We start from the raw sequence: 14,862 nt of genomic DNA on the forward strand, positions 1-14,862 counted from the left end.
AGGATTTTTACTGTTTGTTGTTTTTAAGTTTAGGAGAGACCTGAAAAATGTTCCAATAATGATGGGAAAGGACCCAACTGAGCAACAGAGATGCAGTCGTGGAGGACATAGGTGTGAGGGACTGACCGTATCCCCATCCTAAGCACCATGAGGGAGTGGGGTCTACAGCTCGGGGATGCTGGCTTCAGGGAGGGAAGGTAGTTGGGATAATGGGAAGTTGACGGATCTCCTATGTCTGGCTTTAGATGACTTTGTGGATTAGGAGAGGAAGTTATGTGCATAAAGTAGGAGTGAGTGATTTTTGATTGAAACCTGGACATTTTGGGTATTATGTTAAGAGACTCTGGGTCTTATATATATTGTTATATTTTAGGAGGCACCATACTGGCAGAGGAAAGAGGTGCTGTCTGATTACTGCAGGAGCATGATCAGGTGGGCTACAAGTCCCGATTCCCTTATCCTCTGATGTATCCGCTGTGTGTGGCAGCGACACTTTCTTTCTGCTGGGACCCCCACTAAGTGTCCATTGACACCACCTGGGCTGCGTCACTTTCATTTTTGAAAGAACCTTTTTTTTTTTTTTTTTTGTTGCTGGGTATAGGATTCTAGGTTGACGGTCTTTTCTTCAAGCATTTTAAAGATACTGTGTCACTGTCTTCCTGTTTGCATCATTTCTGATGGGAAGTCTGCTGTCATTCTTATCTTCACTTCTCTATACATACACTGTGTTTCTTTTTCTTGCCCTGTTTTAAGTTTTCCTTTTTAATCACTGGCTTTAAGCAATTTGATTATGATGTGACTTGGTGCAGTGTGGTTTATGTGTTTTGAGCTTGATGTTTGTTGAGCCTCTTGTGCCTGCACAGTCATATTTTTCAGAAAATTTAGAAAAAATGTGGACATTATTTTTTCAACTGTTTTCTTTTGTCTGAGTTCTTTCTTTGGGGACACTGCATGTGTATTTGTCTGCTTCAAGTTTTCCTCAATGCTCTTTTCATTCATTCAGTGTTTTTTTCTCTTACTATTTTATTTTTGATTTATTTTCATTAGTTATTAAAATAAAATATTAAGAGAAAAAACACTGAATGAATAAAAAATAAAAACACCTTTATTTTCTATTTTTGAGTTCTAGGGTTATCTGCGATATCTTCACTCTTTTCTTCTGCAGTAACATGTTATCAATCCCACCAGTGCATTAAAAAATTCTCGGGCATTATATTTCTCATCTCAAAAAGTTTGATTTGGATCTTTTTAATATCTTCTGTGTCTTTATTTAGTATGTTCAATCTATTCTCTGTCTTCTTGAGTGCATGGGACATAGTTACAACTGTTTTAATGTCTTTGTTTACCAATTTTATGGGCATGTTACTATTATTTTCCTCCTCATTATATGTTGCATTTTTCTGGTATGTTTAATTGAATATCAGATATTGTGAACTTTAACTTCTTGGTTGCTGGATATTTTTGTATTCTAGAAATATTTTTGAGCTTGGCTCTAATACAGTGAAGGGTTTTTTTTTTTTTTCCAAACAGTTTGATTATTTCAAAGCTTGCTTTTAAGTTTTTTAGTTGACATGAGATCAGCCTTTAACACAGGGCTGGTTTTGATCCACTTCTGAGTCCATGCCCTTTTGAGTATTTTTCAGCTGTTCCATGAATTCTGAGGTTTTCCTTTCCAGCTACTGGTCACACAAAGTGTTCCAGACACTGTGTGAGCTGGGATTATTCCACGTGAGGCAATGTGACCCACAGCATGGGGGTCATATTGGCCTTAGGGGAAAAGGAGAGACAGTAAGTGTTATGAAAACTGTCAAGTTCTTAACTTCATTAGTTTTATTTTTCAGCTCTAGAATTTCCATTTGTGTTTTAATGTTTTCAGAAACACATTCTAGGAGAGCATCTAGATGACTTTGTGTATGGCAATGAGGTTTTAGAAATAACACAAAAGACACAATCGATGAAAAAAGTAATTGATAAGCCAGATGTCAATAAAATTAAATACGTCTGCTCTACAAAAGACATGATCAACAGAATGGGAAGGCAAGCCACAGACTGGAAGAAAATACTTGCAAATATACATCCATTAAAGCACTGCTGCCCAAAGAACATTTAAATCTCAACAATAAGAAAAGAAACAACCCAGTGAAAAAATAGGCGAAAGGTCTGGACGGACAACTCACCAAAGAATATACACCATTGGCAAATGGAGAGTCTGCCTCGTTTAACACAGCCCCACCTTTCTTGGAGGTCCTAAACCCCTACTCAAGAGCACTGGAAAACCAACAGCAGCTCTGCTTTGGTTTCTCACCACTTTTTGCTTGCCTCCTTATGCTCATGGAGTGCTTTGAGGTGAAACCTGGTGCTGAGATTTGGGCTCTGATCTTTGAGCCTTCCCTCTCTTCAAGATCTTGGCCTCTCAAATCCTGGATGCATTGTCAGGCCCAGACTCCAATGCTTCTCTCCCCAGCCTCACAGTATTGCGGGAAGCTCTGCTGTTTCCTCTGCTTCTCAATAGCAGCACTCTTTCCTCTTCCTTACCTTCAACCCAGCCACAAATCAGCAAAGTGCTCAGAGATAGAAAGTGATGTGCAGAGACAGTGCCCACTTCAGGAGGCACAATTCTCACTAGGACTGGGCCTCGAACCACTGGCTGCTCTCACAGCTCTCTTGTGTATCATCTGTCTGTCTTAGTATCCTATCTATCTATCTATCTATCTATCTATCTATCTATCTATCTATCTATCTATCTCCATCATTCATCTATCTCTATCTATCTGTCATCTCTATCATCACTCTATCACTTTATCATATATTATCTATTTACATCTATATCAATCAATATAATGCCTGAGAATTTTTTAATGCACTGGTGGGATTGATAGCATGTTACTGTAGAAGAAAAGAGTGAAGATATCCAAGATAATCCTAGAACTCAAAAATAGTAAAGAAAGGTGTTTTTATTTTTTATTCATTCAGTGTTTTTTCTCTTAATATTAATAGATATTAATATATCTATTAAAGGTAAATATCTATCTTTCTACCACTCTATCATCTATTATCTATCATGTAGCTTATATATCATCAATCTCTTTATCAATCAATCTGTCAATCTAACCTATCATCATCATCATCATCTGTCTATTCATCTGCCCATCAGCTCATGTGTCCATTCACTTCTCTGTTTTTCTCTCTTTCTTTCATTACTCTTTCTCCATCTCTCACTCTCTGTATTTTGTCTGGATTGTTACTTGTTCTGGGTAAGAATGTTGTCCTACTAGAAGCAACTGTATCACAGATAAAAGTGAAAGTCTACTTCAGACATCGCATGTCTTATATATTACCCACTACATAGAGTTAGAGTATTAAGGCATGCAGGTACTATGAGACATAGTAAACGTTCCATAAATATTAATTTAAATGTATTTAAAAGTATATATATATTTAAAGTGTCTATATCTATCTATATCAATATCTATCTATCTGTCTGTCTGTCTGTCTACCATATATATTTTTAAGCTGAGGTAAAGAATTACTAAATATAGCCTAGCTTTGTCAATGCTGTATATTTCTGTTTAGTTCTGAGCCACTATTAACTATTATACTTAACAATAGTAAGTTCTTCGTGTCTCTCGAATCCATCCATTGGGTAGTTAATTCAGAACTCCTTTATTAAGCACAGAGAATGTGCTATGTTTGGGGAGAAGAAGCCAACACTTTGGTGGCTGCTGTGGCGAGAGTGTCTGGGGAAGAGTAAGATGGTGCAGTTGGGGAAATTTTCACTCAGAAATTGATGTGTAGTTACATTAATGTTGGCTTCAAAAGAGGTAGCAGGTAAACTTACTAGGGGAGTATAAAATAAAGTCAAAATTATACAGAAAAGAAAAAACAAGCTAAGGAAACCTAAGCATTTCTTTTCCTACTTTCCTGGAAAATGGTTCAGAAATGGTGGAAACATTGGGAATCTGTAGTGATTCACGTCGGTAAAGGGTTCCTCATTACTGAGCTGCTGCTTTCTGTGGACACGTGTTTAACTGACTTAGTGAAATGTTAGAAGGAAGGTGCTTCCTCTGAATGTTGGCGACCTATTTCGTCAATTAGTGGACTAAGCATGGCCTCAAAGAGACATCTATTGAACTTCTTGGAAATTAAGAAGGTGACAGTTGTATTTCTCTAAACAAGGTTACCCTCACAATCAACATTTTCAGAAGGTTCACATTTAGACTTTGCAGTTAACTCATCTAAGTGGATGTGATTTTCTTGAGGTTTGAATTCTAAATAAGAACTGCACAAGCATAGATAGGAAGAAAGACATTCTAAAGACAGAAAAAAGGAACAAGGCTGGGTATGGTGGCTCATGCTTGTAATCCCAGCACTTTGGGAGGCCAAGATGGGTGGGTCACTTGAGGACAGGAGTTCAAGACTAGCCTGTTCACCAATATGGTGAAGCCTTGTCTCTACTAAAAATACCAAAAAAAAAAAAAAAAAAAAAAAAAAAAAAAAAAAAAAAGGCCGGGTATGGTGGCACACAATTGTAATCCCAGCTACTCGGGAGGCTGAGGTGGGAGGATCACTTGAACCCAGGAGTCAGAGGTTACCACTGCACTCCAGCCTGGGCAACAGAGCCAGACTCCATCTCAATCAATCAATCAATAAAAAAACAAAAAACAAAAACAAAAAAACAACAACAAAAAAACACTTTTCTTTAAAGTGGGCCTGTTTTCTGAGATTCAGGTTTTCAGGGTTTGGGAATGAGAGGCAGTGCTGATGGGGGCTGATGCCCTCAAGGGAGTTTTCTGCCTCCAGATTTTCCAGTCTCCCTTCTGCGGCCCGTGCACACGTGCTCTGTGGGGACCAGATGCCTTGGTTGTTGGCCTCATCGCCCCCTGGTTTGGGAGAACATGGAGGGTGACCCCCTGCCCCTTCCCCTCTGTGCTGTGGCTGCAACTCTGAAGCCTCTTTCCGGTGAGCCGTCCTCCTTTGAATTACAAAACTGAACGTTTGGCCTGTCGAATGGATAATTTCTAAAATACACAGGAGCACTTTTTGTTTTCTGAGATGGAATGCATGGAAGTGAACAAAATATCTTAAGAATAATTTTATTTCTTTCAAATATCCAAACTGATTTTCCTGAATCAAATGTCAGTTTCGGCTCTGTGCAACGTAACAGGGGTCCCGAACCCCAGCCTCGGGGTCCGTGGCCTGTGAGGAGCCGCATGGCAGGGTGAACAGCAGCTGGTGTTCTTCTCGCCCGAGCTCCAGCTCCTGTAAGAGCCGCAGCCTTAGATTCTCACAGGAGTGCAAACCCTACTGTGACCTGCGTGTGTGAGGGATCTAGGCTGGACACTTCTTATGAGAATCTAATGCCTGATGATCTGAGGTGCAACGGTTTCATCCCGAAATTATCCCCCTTCCCCACTGTTCTTGGAAAAATTGTCAAAACCGAACCCTGGTGCCAAAAATGTTGGGGACTGTTACTTTATAGAATGTAACTTCACCCATGAACAATCTGGCCTGGGATTCCACAGGATTGAAGGCATGTGGTTTTAAAATGTCACTCTTTTCATTTTGATCTTCTTTTCTATGTCATGGGACATCCTCAGTGAGGTCAACTGTTTTCCATTCACAGGCTGCCAATTTGAGCTGTGGAAATGAGATTGCTGGATTCTTCCTTTGTCTTAGGATTCTCTTGATGGCAGATGATAGAAAGCCAGCCCAAGGAGCTTCGGCAAGAAGGAGCCTGTCTGCCCCAGAGTTGGTGTGTCTGGTGGAGAACACAGGGCCCGTGCCTGGTCCCACCACGTCCCTCTGTCCTTTGTCCCTTCTTGGCTCCAGGCTTCCTGCAGGTGCACCTCACCCAGGGAGTTTCGGCAGCTAGTCCTGTGAGGGCAGGGGCAGACATGGCTCAGGGAGATGGGGGCCTACGAGGAGGGCAGGAAAGGGTCTCCTGTCCCCGGCAGAAGGCAAAGCTGTGTCCCCATCAGGAGCCTGTCTGTGTCCCGGGTCACACTCTGCTCTCTGGGTGGTGAGGCTGAAAGATCCAGGCTTTCTTAGACGTGGCACTGTAGGAAACTCAATTTCTATATCACAGGAGGAGGGCACAGCAACCGTGAAATGTCAGATAAGGAGGAGGAGTGTGCTGGCCTTTCCTTCTCTCAGGAGAGGCCCCTCTCCGGGATGAGATTTTCCGCTCCTGAGATGCTAGCACTGGGACCCAGAGGACTGAGATGCCACCTGAGGGGACAGGGCACCATTACTGCCCCTCCCGTGTTGGCCACACTCAGAGGCAGGAAGTCAGAGGGGCTGAAGGAAAGTCCCCCAGGTCCCTGAGAACTGGATTTCGTAGGGAAGGAGATGCTGATAAACGGGAAGGAAACATTGCTTGCTCTGGTCTTGCTGTTTGCACCCCCCCAAAAATATGTGGGTTAAAACCCTAACTCCCAAAATGATAGTGTGAGGAGGTGGAGCCTTAGGGGGGTGACAAGGTCACGGAGGTAGAACCTCCCGAGTGGGATCAGTGTCCTCACACAGAGGCCCCAAGAGTGGCCTCGGCCCTGGATGCAGTGAGGACTCGGGGACAGCGCCATTCCAGAACCAGAAGGCTCTCACTAGACAGTGTCTGCTGGCACCTGGATCTTGGACTTCCAGCCCCCAGAACTGTGGGAAAGAAGCTCTAGTGTTTTATAAGCTACAGGGACTATGGTGTTTTGTTAAAGCAGCCTGAATAGGCTAAAAAGCTACTCAACAAACACTAATTAAAATTAAATGCTAGGCCACCAGAATATGAAGGAGAAGAAGACAGAAACACTCGCCTCCTGATCCAGCGTCCAGGATGCACTGGGGCCCAGCAAGAGGCTGTGGCTCGCATCTTTCTCATATCTGATCTTGGCCTCCATCCACCTGCTCCCTGGTTCTTGGCTGTGCCCCTGATGCCCCAGTGTGAGAATGTGGAGTTTCTTAAGGCTCCTAGGCAATTCTCATATCATATTTTCCCTAATCGTCACAACAAACTGACAGGAAAGTTGTTATTACACGCATTTTGGAGCTGGGAAGCAGAGCCCCCGTGGGCGGAGCAGCTGGCCCAAGTCCTCAGCCCTTGTGGGGAGGTGTAGCCCGAGTGTGACTGTCCGGGTTCTCAGATGGGGGCGTCCCGTTGAGGCCCTGCCTCTTGGCCAGGCTGCAGCCCAGGACCGTGCCAGGCGTGTGTTATTTATATTTGGACACACGCTGTGCGAAACGACGGGCACCCTGCGGTTATCCGTGTGGTGTAGACGCCGTGGGCATCTGCGGTAATGGCTATAAATAAGCCACGACTTGCCCAGTAGGCACTGCTCCTCTTCTGGGTCGGCAGTTCTTGCTAAAATAGCCCTAAGATGCAATCGAGTGAAGACCTGAGTCGTTCTTGAAATGAAAAAACGAACAAACACACAAACACACACACACGTGCGCGCACACAAACCCACAGGCTTGCACATCTGCTTCCGCCACAGCTGACCCCAACTCGGGAGTCCAGGCCTGCGAATGGCCCACATGCTCACTGAAATCCCCGTCATTATTAAAGAATCCTTCGGGGATATCAGTTTATGTGCCAGGGAACCTGTAGCTCGAAAGGGTTGGAGATATGTCTGAGGATTCACACCTAAGGATTAGAACTCGTGGAGGAGAGTCGCGGGAGGGAGCGTGGGAAGTCAGCGTCCTGCCCTCTCTTTCTGGGTCAGGGGCTGAAGTGTCACACCCGGTTTCCTGCGAAAAGTGCACTTTGGGACTCAGAAGGGACACGTTCCAGTTTTGAATTGTGATTTCCACCGCCCTCCATTTGAGTAAGAAGCTTTTCCTCCTGAGGTCAGGCTGGTGATTTATGATGCAGGCATCGATGTGGGGAGAGGCAGGCCCGGGCGTCTATATATAGCAGCTCCTCAGACCTTAAACTGGAGGGAGGCACAGGCGCCTGCAGGAGTCAGCTCTGCCTTCCTTGGCTGGAGTGTGGGTGGCTTGGTGAGCTGGTGGCCAGGGCTTCTCTCTCCTCCTTGCAATTTTCCTTTCTGTCTGGGTAAGTGTCTTTCTCTTCTTGCCTTTTCTAATTTGTGGCTTTAAGGGGAGGACTGGTAACTTCTGCACTCACATTTTCTAAGTGGCTCTTCTTCAGGGTCAAGCAGAGAGAGCCCGTGCACCCCCTCGCAGGCACCCTTCACCATGGAAAACAGAGCAATTAGTTCTGGGCTCTGTATTTCTTTGACGAAATTTTATGCTCAACTAACATTTTATTTCCCATAGCCATGGTCTTTGCTAAGTGCCGTCCAGCACCCTGCAGTGTGTGCTTTGGATTTTAACCCTGGTCTCAGCATGGCCCCAGGAGCCCCCCAGTCAGGGGACAGATGTCTGCAATTTTCATGAGATTCTCAGAAATGAAAGCCTCCCCAAGGGAGAGAGCTGGCTTATAAAAGTGTGAAATAATAAAACTGGACATTTTCTTAGGGGAAAAGAGTTGAGAGTCATTCAGCTTAGACCTAGTCTATATTATCCAGGGTATGGGAAAGAGAATAATCCTTGCCCAAAAATGACAGCGTGCTCATGGCTGTTTTCTTCTTGGTGCCGTTGGGTGTGCTGTGAACCTGCAGACTTCTGCTGATAGAGGCTGTGCCTTCTCAGGGTGCACTCTTGATGAAACCTGCTGGAGAAAGCCAGTGGGGCTGGGTGGTTGCTTGTGGAAGGGGTTTGCCGTCGCTGGGAACACCTGGCTTTTTCTAATTCTCCATTTCACATTCCTTTCTAAGTAGAAGTAAAACAGGACTCAAAGAAAGCATGGAACAAAGATAATTTAAGGCGTTATTTAATAAACCAAGTCCTGAGCTAAAACTTGTCTTGGGAGCCAAGGACTTAGCCACTTGGGGCACAGGCCAACGCTGTGTGTTTGGGAGTCCATTTCCCCTCTAGAAATGCTTTAATTTGGTGTATTTATTGACTTTGACACTTTTAACTGTACAAACAACAATTTCCTTCATTAAGTGGAAGTCAATGTTTTGTACTTCAAACATTTTTTGCAAATTAAAACACATCTGGTGACATGAGGAATGGGCTCCACATACTGTTGGCAGGAGGATTAGGATGGGGATATCAGACACACAGTGCCCTGCACTGGAGGACAGGCTCACGTTTCATCCTGGTGTCATGATTCCTAAACGTGTCAGGAGCATTCCGGGAGTGGCTGGGGAGCCGGGCTGTGGTGGAAAGTGGGCTGGACGCCGTCAGGAGACTCAGCTGGCGCCTGGGTTCGGCCGTGGCCCTGCCGGTGACCCGGGCGAGTCATATTTCCCTGGGGACGGTCTGTGCTAACAGCGCAGTGTGGCTCCAGGATTACCTACACACACACTGTCCGAGCCGCTGGACTGTTAGCTGCCACCTTGCTCAGCCTCCTGGTTTTACAGCAGAGCAGGTGGAGGCCCCTGAGCTCAAGGTCAGCAGGTCCCCACTGGAGTCGCAGCTTCCCAATGCCCCTGAGCCCCAGGGACTCACACCAAAAACTGCCCTGCCAGGAAAGGCTGTTTGCGCTCTCTCTCTCTCTCTCTCTCTCTCTCTCTCTCTCTCTCTCTCTTTGGTGTGTATAGGGGATATTTAACACATGTCTGAGATAGTTCCTTAAAAAGGAAAATAGCTTTTTGCATAGGCAGTGGAGGGACATTGGGGTGCTGATTGACCTAGGTCCTGCCATTTTCTTTATAGTGTCATAAATAGTACAGGTTGATCATTCCAAATCTGAAGATCAGAAATCCAAAATGCTCTAAATTCTGAAACTTTCTGAGCGCTGGCGTGACTCTCAAAGGAAATGCTTATGTGAGCATCTCAGGTTTCTGATTTTTGGATTTGAGTTGCTCAACCAGTAAATATAAATGCAAATATTCCACAGTCTGAAAAACAAATCAGACATTGGAAACACTTCTGGTCCATGGATTACAGATCCAGCATTCTGGATAAGGGATGCTGGACCTGTAGGGTGCACTTGGCAGGTCCTCTCCAGGGTTCCCTGCACGCAGAAGGGCCCTGTGCCGCCAGGGCTGCAGGCACCCAGCACACGATGAGTCCGTGGGAATTTGCTTCCCCACTGACTCAGGAGGGCCATCACGCCCAGCCAGGAGGTGGTGGCCCAGGCTGGGTGAGGGACGCTGGGGAAGTTCTAACGTAGGAAGTCTCCCGAGGAGTGAAGAGATTGCAATGGGACACACATTCCGGGTGGCTGAGGCTGGACGTGCCGTCCTGCTGGTTTCTGGGTTGGGCATGAGATTGATAAAGGTGGAATTGAGGGCACACTGGCACTGGGAGTCAAATGCACAGAAGACTTGAGGCTGCTACTCCTCTGAGCCAGGAGCTCTAAGATGTTTTCATTGTTGAAATCCAAGGGTTCTGATTCAGGCTTGGCTGGCACATGGCAATTGCCATTCTTGTGGAATGAACTGAGGCTGATGGATTCTGCAAAGCCTCTGACACCTCCTGATTTTGGTGGTCTTGAGCATGAAGTGAGCAGGGAATACACGTGGGGATAAATGCAGCAAAGTGCCTACAACCCCCATCCAAAGACGCCCCAGGGAGACTTCCACAGTACGGTACCATTGGAGTGAGGAGTGCAGGAAGTGTGCACACTTGATCCCAGCTCTGCCTTGCTAAGCACTACAAAGTGTAGCCCCTCACACATGAAGTGTTTGAAGACTTCCAGGCCCAGAGGACTGGGTGTCAAGTCAGTGATACGTGGGCTGCTGGTTCTGCACACACACTGGACAAGACGTTCCAGACTAGTTGAAAGATAGCTAGTCTGTGAGCTCTCAAGGCCTGAGCCGTTTCACGTTGTTCCACGTCTTAGGTCTAAGGAGGACGATTTCCATCCAGGGCGATTCTCCTCTTTTTTCTCCTTTGACCTAATAGGTTGTATTTTTACTCTTCCGTTTGCCAAGAAGTACAAACACATCTGAGGCGTAACTCAACATAAATGTAAGTAAATACTGTGATGACACTTGAGCCTGTGCTGCAATAGCAGGTACTGGGGATGGCTCACGTGTCTGCTGGAGTGGAACTGCCTGGTATTCGTCAGGCCAATCCCAGAAGAACCTTGGATAGGACACTGGATGGAAGCTGAAACATCTTCCCCAACCTTGCTCCAACTTCAGAGAGCTCTTCCCAGCACCCTGCTGGTGAACCCCAGAGAGAGTAAATGGGTTTCCGAGCAGGAAGCGTTTCTTGAAGATCCACCTTGATTAACTCATTGGAAAATCCCAGTGAGCTGCATCGGGGGAGATTTCAAATAGTAAAGCAATACATAGACTTTCTCAGATACCTTTTCCTGTCTGCAGAGTTCTTGAGCCACGATAACAGTCGCAGTGTAACAGAGACAGCTACCGATCTCGGTACCAGGGCCAGTGCCAGGCGCGGTGCAGATTCAATATGGAACACCAGAGCTAGAGGAGCTAGAAGCTACCCAGGCCTCATCCGAATGCTGGAGTCAGAATTCGATCCCAGGTCTACCAGACGTCAAAACCCGGGTGCTTGACCTCTGCGCTATGACGCCGCCTTCGGTATTGGGGCGGGCGGAGGAGATGTGCTTTTACTGTGTTCCGTCAGGTGCCACGTTCTGTTTTATCCGTGGAGTAGAATGCATGCTGATGTACTCTGAAACACGGCTGGGCCCTCCCGGGGTGGGGTGGTTGGTTGACTAGTTGAATTTTAAGAGGCAACAATGAGAGAGTTAGTGTGGCAGAGCAATAAAGGCCCAGAATAAGGATGACCTCGGGGCAGGGGTAGCCTCTTCTACATGGTTTTGAGGAAGAATTTCTCCTTTCTGGCCCGTGTGTCCTGTTTTCTTCCCTGTAGAACAGGAGTTTGGATAATCCCTAGTGATCTTTCCAAGTTCTACAATAGTGTCGTTCTCGGAGATCACAGAGTTCAAAGGAAACAGATCGTAAGGAGTGCCCTTGGGGCAATTTATGTGTTGTGGTAGGTTTTCTAGCACGTACCCTGGAGATCCGAACAACGACACATTCATCTCCCAGCAGCCCTTGGCATTTTCCACCCAAGTCTCATTCCCATGGGCCGGAATGTGGGTGGCCTCCCTGCGGCTGTGCCATGGGGCCTTACCGAGGAGTTTCTGCCTTTAAATAAGGACAGATTCTCCTTGTTTAAACAAAAGAGTCAAAAATGGAGCTCAGGTTGTGAGTCCTTTCACACCTTGTTTGGGAAACTAATGACTGCAGAGATTTAGCAATACGGTCCCCGCATCACTTTGTAGCGATGATCGAGTCACTCAGCATGTTGGCATTTTACGTATTCTGGGTGAACGTGTACAACAGATTGCCATGTCTAATACCTGTAATGCTGCAAGTTCCCAGAGAAAAGGATGGAACGCGATGATTTCTTGTTTGGGGAGAATTTCATCCACGCTCTCGAATTTCCCCACATCCCTGAGGCTTTGATGCCAGGCTCCGTCCTCACTTTCCTGCTCACCTCCTACCACACCGTCTACTGTAACCAGCGAGACTTCAGACGGCAGATTCCGGGGGGCGTCTCCAGCCAGTCCCTTTTTCCATGTCCCCCTTTGCGTGGTGGAACAACCCCCGGCTCCCCAGCCAGACACCAGCCACCTCTGCTTGCGGCTGCATCTTTCCACAGTGATCTCTGGTCACACCCCTGCAAATCTCCCACGATCCTGGATTCTCCTGCCCCAACCTTTGCTCACGGGCTGCCCTCCTTTCCCACCTCCGCCTGGCAGTCCTGCCTGTCCACCAAGGCTCCTCTCAAATGTCACCTGCCTCGCGGGCCACTCGGCCGTCCTCAGCTCCTGCCATTCCCAGGACACCTTCTATCTCCCCCGGGCTCTTGGCTCTTATCGTATGTTCTCTTGTATTGTAAGTGTTTGTTTACTTCTCTAATCTGCTTTAATTATTTTTGTCCTTCCCACTCACATTGCTTTGAACTTTGCCCTGAACACACCAGGGGTTCTAGGAATACTTGTTGAGTTCACAGTTAAATGAAACACCAGCCCAATCTTCCAACTGTTATGGAAGAAAACAAAAAATAAAGTTGGATCCCTGGGAAGTTAATAGGCTTCCTGACTGCTGGTCTAAGGTGATTTCTGGCTACGTAATCTTCCGTTTTTTCCCCTTCCCAAGGGGGTTTTATTAACTGGAGTTCATTTTCCCCTTGGGAATGATGCAGAAATTGCAGAGGCCTCCTGATGCCCGCGAGGGAGCCCAGTGTTGTGTGTGACTCTCTTTGTAGGAGCCAAGATGTCCCTTGTGACCGTCCCCTTCTACCAGAAAAGACAGAGGCACTTCGACCAGTCCTACCGCAATATTCAAACTCGGTACCTGCTGGATGAATACGCGTCAAAAAAGTAAGCTGACGTTGGCTGATGAGACGCGCGGGGCTTTGATTATGGGAGTCTGACATTTAACGGCTTTTCCAGTCCTGTCAGCCCTGCAGAGGCACGGGTTTGCAGGAGTCAGAGAGCAGGGATGGCAGCCTCTCCCGTGCCCAGGTCCCGCCACGGAGCCGCATTGTGTGGAGCTGGCGCCGTGTCCTGGCAGGTCCTGCTGGCCGGGCTCTGAGCTCCTGGTTGAGGTGGGGAGGCAGGAAGTCCTTTGTATAAGCTCATTGATTTTACTGCTCATCGCATGCCTTCCAGAACTAGGATCTAAAAAGCCACCCAAGATAAAGATAAATGAGGTTGAAACTAGTGGGAAAGGCTGTCGGTAGGAGAGAAATTAATGGGTGGCAAAGTAAAGACAGAATGGGAGGCAATATTAGTGATTTTGCTACATTGATAATGGATGTGCCAAGATCAAGAATCTCTGCCTCTGGGGCCGGTGTGCAGCCACACCTTCCGGAAGCTTCTTGGGGATGGCCTCATCCAGGATGGCAGCTCACGCCCCCATGGACACTGTCTAGCAGCAAATCTGCAATCTTAATGGGCTGATTGGAAGGCTGTGGTGAAGAGAGGGAGGGACCACAGGCAGGCGTTCTGCGGCCCAGGTGCCTGCCTCATGTCACCCACACCCTATATTTAGAAACGCTTAGGGTACTTTTATTTAGTTGCCATCCCTTGTACCAAACAAAGCCAAACATTTGCAGCCCCTCCCAGCAGCCTTGGGGTGTCTCAAATCCCTCAAGATATATATAATCCTGGCATGGAGCCAGAAGGACTGTGGCCGGCACTGGCTGGCTCTGAGGGGAGGTGGCACCAGCCACAGTGAGCTCAGGGAGAAAGCACCCCAGGGCGGGTGTGTGTGGGTGTGGGTGTGGGCACACAGGGACACAGGCTTGGTTTGCCTGTGTGTAAGCGTGTGTGCACTTGTGTAGGTGTGTTTATGTGTGCACACGAGTGTGTGTATGCATGTGCATGTGCTTGTGGGAAGGCACGTCCTTGCATTTATGCATTTATTTGCATACACGTGTGTATATGTGTATTGTATGTGCATATGTGTGCATGTGTGGCCGCACACGTGTGTGTGGGCATGTGCATATATGTGTTTAGGTGCATGCCTCTCATATGCCTGCGCATATGTGTGCTTGTGTGTGCTCTGCGTATATGAGTGGTTTGGGGTGTGTAGAGAGAAAGTGATGTGTGTCAGGATAAATTTCTGTACTGTGCCTGCGTGTGCATCTCCTAATTGTGTCCATGTTCCTGAAGGCGAGCCTCCACCCAGGCATCTTCCCAGAAGTCCCTGAGTCAACGGTCATCTTCGCAGAGAGCCTCCAGCCAGACGTCCCTGGGAGGAACCACCTGCAGACTCTGTGCGAAGCGGGTGAGCACGCAGGACGAGGAGGAGCAGGAGAACAGAAGCAGGTGAGCGCGTGGCTTCCCTGACTCTGCCTGTGCCCTGCGTG

General features: G+C 47.0%; 1 protein-coding gene across 2 annotated transcripts in view; it reads left to right on the forward strand.

The window, feature by feature from the left end:
• The first annotated feature begins 7,924 nt into the window (after nucleotides 1-7,924).
• MYOM2 (myomesin 2) overlaps nucleotides 7,925-14,862 on the forward strand; it is a 103,040-nt gene continuing 96,102 nt past the window's right edge. The window contains exons 1-3 of one of the 2 annotated variants that reach the window (XM_005562519.4): nucleotides 7,925-8,044; nucleotides 13,255-13,369; nucleotides 14,666-14,821. In XM_005562519.4, coding sequence (XP_005562576.3) covers nucleotides 13,263-13,369; nucleotides 14,666-14,821 — 263 coding nt within the window. In that variant the 5' untranslated portion in view covers nucleotides 7,925-8,044; nucleotides 13,255-13,262. Of the gene's footprint in view, nucleotides 8,045-13,001; nucleotides 13,102-13,254; nucleotides 13,370-14,665; nucleotides 14,822-14,862 lie in introns of those variants that run through there. The other variant, XM_074000212.1, reaches the window with a different exon arrangement.

Source organism: Macaca fascicularis, chromosome 8 (assembly GCF_037993035.2).
Source record: "Macaca fascicularis isolate 582-1 chromosome 8, T2T-MFA8v1.1".
Lineage (NCBI taxonomy): Eukaryota > Metazoa > Chordata > Mammalia > Primates > Cercopithecidae > Macaca > Macaca fascicularis.